The sequence below is a fragment of the Solanum lycopersicum genome, chromosome 3 (genome assembly GCF_036512215.1).
Source record: "Solanum lycopersicum chromosome 3, SLM_r2.1".
Lineage (NCBI taxonomy): Eukaryota > Viridiplantae > Streptophyta > Magnoliopsida > Solanales > Solanaceae > Solanum > Solanum lycopersicum.
This window is the reverse complement of record NC_090802.1, coordinates 31,846,079-31,856,688: the sequence shown is the minus strand read 5'-3', so window position 1 is coordinate 31,856,688 and position 10,610 is coordinate 31,846,079. Positions and strand designations below refer to the sequence as shown.

At 35.3% G+C, this 10,610-nt stretch overlaps 1 protein-coding gene across 1 annotated transcript in view; it reads left to right on the top strand.

Moving 5' to 3' along the window:
* Nucleotides 1-587: 587 nt before the first annotated feature.
* Nucleotides 588-10,610, top strand: part of LOC101248082 (protein PHOTOPERIOD-INDEPENDENT EARLY FLOWERING 1) — a 33,751-nt gene continuing 23,728 nt past the window's right edge. The window contains exons 1-2 of the mRNA XM_010319601.4: nt 588-764; nt 8,790-8,885. Of these exons, the coding sequence (XP_010317903.4) occupies nt 8,826-8,885 (60 nt within the window). The 5' untranslated portion in view covers nt 588-764; nt 8,790-8,825. The remainder of the gene's footprint in view (nt 765-8,789; nt 8,886-10,610) is intronic.

The window sequence follows — 10,610 nt, the reverse complement described above, 5'->3', positions numbered from 1 at the left end:
AAAAAGTTAAAAATTAAATCAAGCCAAATTTTATTTATTTAAAATTTAATTTAAAATGTAATGTATTTGATTTTGTTTTTGGAAGAGTAATAAAAGGAGAAATTACATAAATTAATACATTTTAAAAAATAATTACTGATTTTAGCGATATTTTCTGTTTATTACCATTTATAGCAATGCTTTGTTAAATCTATAATATGTATTAGAAGTAAATTATGTATGCAATATATATGAATTATAATTATTTTTTGAAATAAAATTAAATAAAATAAAATAAAAAGTTATTTATTGAAATATATTATCTTGTAAAAAATTATTACATTGTATTATAAGTATATTAAAATATATGATAAATATCTTATTCATCATTAAAATTTATATTATATGTGAATAATAAATTATTTTTTATAATACATATTAAATTTGTATTATAAATAAATTAAAAATAATCAAATAAAAAATAATATCATTGCTATCAGGTAAAGTAGAAAATTGTAAAAAATCCGAAAAAAGACTCTCTTAAGCGAAAGGGAGTGGGAGTCCACCTGTAAGCTTATTTAAATGACACTTCTGTCCCACATATAAATATACCAAAGGGGTAAATCTGGTTTCAGTCCCATTCCTTTCCCTTTAATCGAACCTCCGTCGCGAAATTTCTCACTACGTCGCTGCCGCTGCCGCGCCGCCGTTGCTGCCGAGATTGTTTTTCCATCGGTGCTCTTCGCTCACCTTATACGGCTAGTTCTTCTTCTTTACCAGAAAAGGTTAGCGAGGAAACTTCATTATCTCTTCTCCCTTAACCCTTAGCTCCCCGTCCGACGGGAAGTCTTTATCTTTTGCAGTTTTTTCGTTTCAAAAATTTCTACTTTGCATGTGTACGTTTGATTCTAAAGCTTGGACTTTATTCTTTTGATTTTTTCTGTGATTTTTTTTTCGCTTTCTTTTTGGAGCTTTTATCTTGCATTGGAACTCCTATACGAAACATTTGTATGGGATGTCAAGGAAGAAAGTAAAAGATCTTTCTGCTCTCAGTATCAAGAAAAAGACTATGCTTTTGTGAAAACTTTGATCTGCCTTGTGTAAAGGGTAGTGGCTAAAGTCATGCGAGTAAAAACTATGAGTTGTCACAAATTTCTGGCCCTCATTTTTTTTGGTAACTATGATAGTGTCTGGGCAGCTTAAACACACGTCAATTAATCCAATTGTTGTCTCTAGCTACCACATGTACTGTATTTACTCTTTAATCTTCAATGAAAGGAACATTAGAAGAATTAACCTAGTGTAATCTCTGCAGGAATTTGAACCTTGATTTTCAAGTTGTCTCTCCAACTCGCTTCCCCTTAGAGTTAGTGCCACTCCTTTTTGAAAAGGCTGCTTTAAACAAAGTGGATTACATAGTATCACAATCCTAAGATAGGTTTCCCAGCAAAGACGCTGCCTAGGAATTAGGATTTCTTTTTGTACATGTATGATAGTGGAGTACCATAAGAAAGCTACCACATCCAAGCTGTCAGGGAGTATCTATATAATAAATTAGAGGAATAGGGTCCTCTTGTAAACCACGTGGATCTCAAGATGATGAGGATTCATCCTATTCAAGAAAAGGAACGATGGATGAGGTTTGAGATAAGGATGTCATCCCCTCATTATGAAGAAGGTGTTGTTCTTTTACACCTAAGACATAAAGTAGGACAAAGGTCTAATCTTCTTAAATATTGGACAATTGACCCGCTCCTCTATCCTTCTCTATTCAAATATCAATTTTTTTTGTCTACAACAGGGTACAAACCTGTGATATGCGCCTAATTAATCGTGGACATTCATCTTGATGGAACAAATCCTTTAACTAGTAAAAATCTGCGGTATTATTGGTCAGTGACAATCTTTGTTGTTGATATAGACTAGAAAGTCCTCTCTTTAATTCTTTTTGAGCAGGTAATATTTGTGTATATTCATTGAATGAGTGCATGGGTTGCGCTGAAAGTCATATATGGAACTTGTCGAAAGAGTAAGAAAACTGAATCTGAATCCTAATAGGAACCTAGGATATCTATAATGGATTCAGTGTCCTCTGTTTGTACCAGAAGCAAGGAAGCCTGATACAAGTTAGTTTGATCTTTTGAAGATCACAATTCGTGCTCTCAAAGCATCTAGCATTTCTTTCTTTTCAAACAGTCCACCAAATATAGGCTGGAACAATCCTCCATCTATCTCTATATACAACTTCCAGCTTACTTCTCCCCAATTGTGAAGAATATGTGTGATTATGATAGGCATAGCCCAAGCAAAACCCTTGAGACTAATGAAAATCCTCCATAGCTAGGATGTTATTCTGCATGAGAGAAATAGATGGTTGACTGTCTCAACCTCTTCTCCACATAGATAACATCCATAACACATGGAGAACTTCATTTTCTATGTGTTAAAACTGCTTCTCTTACTAGAAGCCAAGTGAAACATGACACCTTGAAAGGGAACATGGGCTTCCAAATCTTCTTCCAAGGCCAAAGAGAAGGTTGTTGTCCACCTTGATTTAGCAACTTATATGCAGTGTTTACCTTGAATGTGCCTTTGTTATTTCTGCATTACCATAAGCTATCATGTTCCTCCTATTTTCCCGTAAAAACTTCCAACCTAACAAAAATGTCAGTCACAACCGTGATTTTCCATTCATTGGAAATTCCATCCATACTGTGTCCTGACCTTAGCTAAACTCACTTATTTATTCACTTCCAAGTCATGCATCTCTAGAAAAGATACTTTTTAGACTAGAATTGCCCAAGCATTTATCTTCCCGAAATGGAATCTTATTCCCATTTCCTACCCTAATGGTTGTATTGATCTTCCAGAGAGGCCACAAGATTTTGATGGACTTCCATAGGCTACCCCTTGGTGTAAGAACCTCCTTTGTCATCCACTTGTTCTCCTCTCCATTTTCTTCTTGAATTACTTTTCCCGGTATGGTTGATGCTCTTGAGAATACCTCCATAACCACTTTAGTTTAAGGGCTTTGCTTTGCTTTTTCAGATACACCCATGTTTCTTCCCAGTGAAACTTGTCCCACTTGACTAAATGTTGGACAGTGGAATCATTTCCCTTTGCCCCTTTCCATAAGAAATCCCTCCTAATTTTATCCCGTCTTTGTATCACTCCATCAAGAATGGGAAGATAGACATCATTTTAAGTAAGAAAGGCATTTAAAACAAAATAAATTAGAGTGACTGCCTCTCCGGAACATATATTGAGATTTCCATCTGGCAAGCATCTTCTCACACTCACAATGACAGATTCCAGGTGTTCATAGCCTTTGATTTGGCACCTAAGGGCATGCCCAGATAAATGGTAGGCAAATCCCCGCCCCCACACCACAAATAAATAATTAATCCCAAGACAATTCCTCCATATTCGAGACATACCACTGACTTTTTCTCCAATTGATATGCAAATCTAAGACTCCTTTGGCACCAAGATTGACCTAAAAACCAATATTGACTTCTATGTTGCCATTAGATATTGAGGTTTGAGTTTCCTCTCCTAAGCAGGAATGCACTAAATAACATAACCTAGGAACAATGATTATATTTCTTTTTGTAGAAGGGCAATGAACACATATTTCTAAGTCAAGTTGGAAAAATGTTCCTCACAACATGTTTTACTCGGTTAGGAGACAGATCCCCTGCTCATTTTCTGTGTTTTGACATCGTATAAATTTTGTAATTCTATAAGCATAGTTTTTGATGAGTGCTCATTTTATAATTTTCTTTAGATGTCAAAGCATCTTCCACAATTTGTCATGTTAGGTCTCCTTTCTTGTTGCAGTCTAGAGGTCTACTTTCTGTCTTTATTTTAAGTGCAGGTGGCTGTAATTTGGCATGACTTGTCTAAACTGAAATGGCATGATGTCCATGAGATCTTTTTTATCATCAGACTAATTGTTACCCAATTTGCTATTTGTTGTTTTGGCAATTAGACTTGTTTCCTCTTTGCACTTGATGCAATTTTTACCAAGAAAAAAGTGAATGTAATATTTATTTTTGACGACAAGGGTAATCCGTAGTCGTTACCCTTTTTGGGTGCGCACAGGGTAAAACCCTGCTCCTATGCAATCTAAGTTGCCCGGGCTCGGGTATCCGAGACGGATGTGAATCCGAGAGTTGGATTCGGCAAAATCCAAATTTCAAGATTCGTGGGTGCGAATCTGAGTATGGATACGAGTGAGGCAATACGACTAAAAAATTCCAATATTATAAAAATATAGTTATGAAGATATTCTACTTCTTAATCTTATAGCTTGTAATGTCTAGTCTGCGTGGATTTAAAATTTATACATCATGTGTTAAAATTTGAAATTTTAACAAAATAATAATAATATATTTAAAATTTTAACAAAATAATAATAATATATTTAATATAATTTTACAATGAAATTTATAGATGTAAAATGTGTAAATACCTTATCTTTTATCTATATAAGGTAAAAAGTTGTTTCCAATAGAATCTCTATTTAAAAAGGAAATTTTAATATAACTTATAGTATAATTTATTGGTATGAATTTTGTTACTTCATTCATCCCATTTTATGTAATACAATTGAGTATATGTAAGAGTACTAACACACTTTAATATATATACTAAGTACTAAATAAAACTACACTTATTTTTTTTTAAAAAAAATCCTTTCTCTGGCTCCCTGCAGACCTTGTTCTTATTTAAGAAAAGTCAATGTACCTTTTCAAGAAAAAGTAAAGAGCATGTACTTTTCAAGAAAGATTAAAAAAAAGGCTATGTATATTTCTGTTTACTTGTTTCAACTTTTAAGAAATATACATTTCTTTTGCTTGTTTCAGCTTTCAATAAAAAAACTCTTCTTTTTCTCTTTTCAGTTCTCTTTAGTTCTCAACTTTTCGGCGTTGTCGCCGGAAACTGATTTTCTCTTCTCTCTTCTCTATACTTTTTCAAGCTTTGTATTCTTTACGTGGTCGGAAATTGATTTTTCTTCCCCAATCTTTTCTCGGCTTTGGTCGAAGTGTTTGAATTGGATTGACCGAATTTGGCACGAACCCCACACCCGCACCAGAGTCGTGTCGAGACGGGTTCGCTTGCAAAATTAAAGAGTCCGCACAGCTTAGTATGCAATAGCTCGCAAACCACATAGGAGAGGAATGTGATATTTAAACATACCTTCCTATTTTTAATATTTTATAAGACAAAAAATACAGGTTCTTCATAAGCTCTATGTATTAATATGCTTAGGTCTATAGCAAACCTTGTACCTCCTCTATTCTATTTCAAGTTATGGTGATTTACTAGAAATGGTGTTTTAAGATTTTAATTAACCTTCATATTGCTGAAGTTTAAGTAAAAGAAAGTATTAAAGTAATGCCCAAGATATTAAGACATGAAAGACAAAAATTTAGTTATCAACTAAATTTGAATCTTGAAAATTGTGAGAGCCATACAAAATACTATTATATTATTATTAGTGAATAGTGTCAATTTTTTTTGTAAGATCCCAAAGTGGGAAGTGTCGTGTAACTCTGAACAGAGTGTATTATTTGTACTACGTGAACATGAGTTCACAATGTTGAGGTTATTTTCTTCCTGGTTAGGTGATGTAGGATAGTGAAGATTGCTTCAATTCTTTTTCCAACTTAAGAAAGATTGCTTCATATTTTTTTCTAGATAAGGAAAGTTTGCTTCACATTTACTTTTATTTTTATTTTTTTTCTAATGGTATTATTTTTTTTCTAATGGTAAACGTTACTCCTATATATACACAGGTGTGATGTAATAAAGTGTAGTCCTCCATTACAAAAGTTGTGCCTTTACAAGTTCCTAAAATTTTTTAGTTATCTGTACGGTCTATAACTACTTGTTTTTACCATAATAGTGAAGGCCTAATCGATCTGTCTTGATCTTCTGTATGTTTCTTTTTTTGCCTTAAAAAAATCTCTGATTCTCTCTTTCAATATGGTCCACCAAATATACGAGGGAACCATCTTCCTTCTCTCCTCTTTTCTTGCATTACCATCAGTGTTCCAACTTCTAAGCACTTCGATTCTCCCAGGTTTCACCCACTTGATCTTCCTTTCTGGATGAACATCTAACATGACTGGTTTGTCCATTTATAATGCAAAATGAAATGGTTGATTGGCTCTATTTGTTCTTTACATAGATAACATATAGAGCATAGGCTGTGTTTCCTCTTGTTAAGGTTTTCATGAGTGAGGACTGCTTATTTTGCCAATAATCATGTAAAGCAGTACCTTATAAGGCACTTTGGTCTTCCAGATCATTCTTCATGGCCATCCTATGTCGAGTATTAGTTCGTGTCAGATCTTTGTAAGCAGACCTGACAGTGAAAATACCTTTAATATCCACCTTTCACACTAGACTATCCTTTTCTTCTGTGAGGTTGACATCTTGAGGGACTGTATTATGAAGATTTGCTATAAAGGTCACTTCCTAGACATTTAAATTCCTCTCTAGATGAAGATTCCAACCTTGTCTTGTCCATAATTCAGCCGCAGTAGCATCCTGGCCTAGCATAAGTTGTAAAGCTCAGGAAAAGGGAAAGTTTGCTTCCGAGGCCATTGCCCACAACTTATATCCTTCCACACATTCTCTCCATTTCCAACCTTGCAGCTTGCTCTTGTTGAAACTAGTTGCCATAGACACTACACTTGCAAGGAGTTGTCACCTCCTCTGTCATCGATCTATCCTGTATGCCATATTTTGATTTGATCACTTCTTTCCATAAAGCTTCTTCTGGGATGCAAACTTCCCTAGCCACTTCATATCAGACTTTTGTTATGTCTGGTTAGCTCCCTGGGGATTAAGCCCCCTCATTTCTTACTTTCCAGTAGTAGCTCCTCTGTTTTTACTAGACTATATTTCTTTTTGTCTTCACTTCCTTTCCATATGAAGTTTCGCCTAACAACATCCTGTGTGTCGGTAACACTGTTGGGTAGGAAAGAGTGACATTGTATATGAAGGAATAGAGTCCATTACACTGTTTACCAAAGTGAGTCTGCCACCTGAGGATAGGCATTAGCTTTTCCAATTTGCTGATCTTTTTTCACTTCTCTCTATCACACCACTCCATATGTTCTTGGACTTGCTCTTAGCTTTAAGGGCATTCCCATGTATGTGGTTGGGAGTTCACCCACTTTCCCCCAACTTTTCTTTCAGATCTTCAATGTTTGGCACTATATTAATTGTTTATTTGAAACTACCCAGTTTATGTGCAAACTCCGAGAATCGACATTTGTTCCCCTGTGGCACCACAAAACACTAGAGTGTCATTTGCATATTGCCGATGTTTAACTTCTAGGTCTTCCACTTGAAAACCTCTGACCCGTCCTCTAATTTTTGCTGGTTGAATGAGGTTGCTTAGTCACTCCATGGCAAGGATGAAAAGGAAAGGGGATAGTGGATCCTCTTGCCACCCTTATAGGAGGAGAAAAAGCCACATCAAATTATGTTTATAAAGAAAACTTTATTGGTGCTGATACATTGTTTGATCCATTGAGCCACCTTGAACCAAAACCGGTCCGCTGTAGCATGTTCATTAGGAAGTCCCAGTTTATATACTCCTCCCACAATGCTTATGTGCCTAAAATCATTAAGCTCCATTGCTTTTAATCGCTCAACGTCCCGATACTTTTCCTTTGTTGATACAAGACACACTCGTCCTAATACATCACGTAAGAGTTATGTATCAGAGAGTAAGGATTTTTGTAATTTTTTGAAATGGTAGAATTTTAGAGAAATAGTAAAATAAGTTGTGTATTTAGGTAATTTTTCCTTCTTTTGCTTAGTTTGAGCCTTTAGTGGTCTTCACTCGGTCCTCTGGCTTCTGGATTTCATCAAAGTTCCCTTATTTGTTTTGAGTACCTTTAAAGCTGACTTTTTCTTATCTAATTTACTTGAACATTGTTCTACAAATAGGCCCTGGATAGGAAGAATATACATTAATCAGTATTGTCATCATTAAAATATGGCTTAATGATAACAAATCCAAGGGGAATATTTGACCCTTGAAGGGAAGTTGCTCTTCCAAAATTGCTTTTCAGGGTTTGAAACCGTGAGAGTGTTGTAGCAGCTATTTATAGAGAAGTGGCCTTCAGCCCTTCAGAGTGTGGTTTCCGAAAATGCAATCGGGTAGAGATGTTTTAAGAAAGAATTACTCAGTAGAAGGATCAACTGCATGTAGTCCTCGACTTCCCAATCATTGAAATTTCTTGTGGATGTTATGGACCATCTCTGGTCTTTTTTGAAATTGGCAATCAATGCATTCCGAGAAATGGAACAATGGTAGAGAATAGGGAAGTGTTTGGGAGAGATCCCGAGCCTTGGATCATGCCAAAACCTGATTTCACATCGGTCATGAATCACAATGAACAATGAGAAAGCATCCATGTCATCTTCCCTAGCTTTGCTCATCTGGCAAAAACAACTAGCCTCCCTTCTCCTCAATAAGATCATAATCACTAGATTATTCTGCCTGAAGGCTGCAATTGAGGATTATTTCATATGCCTTTCAATGTCATGTACCATTTTACTCATCAGGGCTTGATCTATTAAATAGGATCCAAATGTGTTCCAGACTATTGACAGTCCCTTCAACAACGACTACATACCCAATGATATCCTAGAGGATACCTACATGCTTTGTTTGATCTAGTTAAGCTAGATGTATCTATATTCTTTAATTCACCTTTCGTTTGCTATTTTCTTCCATGTTATGAAGACAAGTGTGTTGTGCTAATTTATCTTTTTTCGTGTAGAAGCCGGAATCATGGTGTATATATCTTGAGATTATCATGGCTTCTAAAGTGTACAAGTGTAAGCCGGACCATGAAACACGCGTACGACGCCAAAAGGTATGAATTACATCTTAGTTGCAATCATCGTTGCACTTGAAGCTATCATTTGAGCTCTGGAGTTTTCTGTATTGATTTTTTTATGTTCGATCCATGTTGTTCTTTTATACCGACTGTTGCAAGGTGGATGTTTTTTTTCTTTTTTGATGACTGTGGTGTCCAGGCTAGCTTTCGCACACCTTGACTAATTCCACATGACTTCTTCTTCTTTCATCTGTTGGCAAGTAGGACTGTTTTGATCTATGCATTATTCCTTTTTAGTCTGAGCAAGTATACATGATACTAGCATAGCAGTATACCAAGAGTGTGAATGAACTTGTCAAAGAAAAGAAAACAGTTTTAATGGATTGGTGTTTAGCCTGAGATTATAATTTAGAATTGGTCATGTGCTGAAGATGTTCTCAAGCCTTTATTCCTGAGTGATATCTCAATTGAAGGCCCACACAAGGGAATCATGTGTACATCTAATTTAGGCCAGAAGGCTCTTATCTAGAATGGAATGGAGTCTGTTCATAATTTTGTTTCGGCTGAACCCTTGGATGTATCATCAGTTGACGTGAAAGGGTTAATACGTAGAACATTTAGCTGTTGCTTTGATAACTATGAATGCCTAGATGCTTTTTTTTTTGTTTGAAAGCAATTTGGATACCCTCCTAGATGCTGCCAGTGCTATAATTCTTGGAGAATGACAAAGATACCTGTAAATATGGAATTATATAATATTACCATTCAAGTCCATGCAGTTGTTTAATGTTTCTTTTGGACTTCTCTATTGATTGGTCCAAAGTTGCAAGGTGATCTTTTGGTGATTAGTTCGTTATACTTATTTCACCCTCTTGTATTCTCTTTTTTTGTTCTTTGATATTCTTGACTGGAACATGCTGAGTATCAGAAGGTTACACGATTGAACTATGGCATCATATTAATGATTACAAAACGGCCATCTAGCCTAGTAGTGTTGTAATCTGCACATACTTTTCTCACATAGCTAACCAATTGTGGTTAATGCTATGCGATATAAGTTTGGGATACTTGATAAAGAATTAGACAAAAAGCACATGTTTGAAATAGAAAGAATGGAAGCATCAGAGCCCGGTTCAAAAAAAGTTGGGAAGCATGAACGAACCATCTAAGTTTGCTATCTTTTTGTGAGCTCCTAGGGAAAGGTCCTACACCCAAAGAAAGGAAGCTTAAGGACATTCTTTAGGATAAGAGGTTCTTTCTTGATCCAGCTATAAGGATGGGGCAATATGGAAAGATAAAATGTGAGCATAATACAAATCAGTGTCACTAGTTTTAAAATCTATTTGGACCCTTTTTTTATCCTAGCAATTGTATCATATAGATCAATTAATTTTCTGCTTCCTAATTAGTAGATCAGATATACAGGTAATCACATAAAAGATTCTGCCTAATTAGCAGATAGATGAAGGATATAATGACGGAGTTTGTTCAATCAAGGGTAGGTTACGATTATACCTAATAGTTGATAGATGAAGGATATACCGATGGAATTTGTTCAATCAGAGGTAGGTAACAATCGTCCCTTTCATAGTCTTATAGGTGTAGACACTCCCTCTAGAAGACTAGAATAGGTTCAGTTCCTTGAGAGTCTTTTGATGTAAATATGGTGCAAGTACAACCAATGTACTGATTTCTCTTACATATATAGAAATATACAAAGTTACCTATTTCGAAAAAATAAAATAAAAAATAATCGACAGT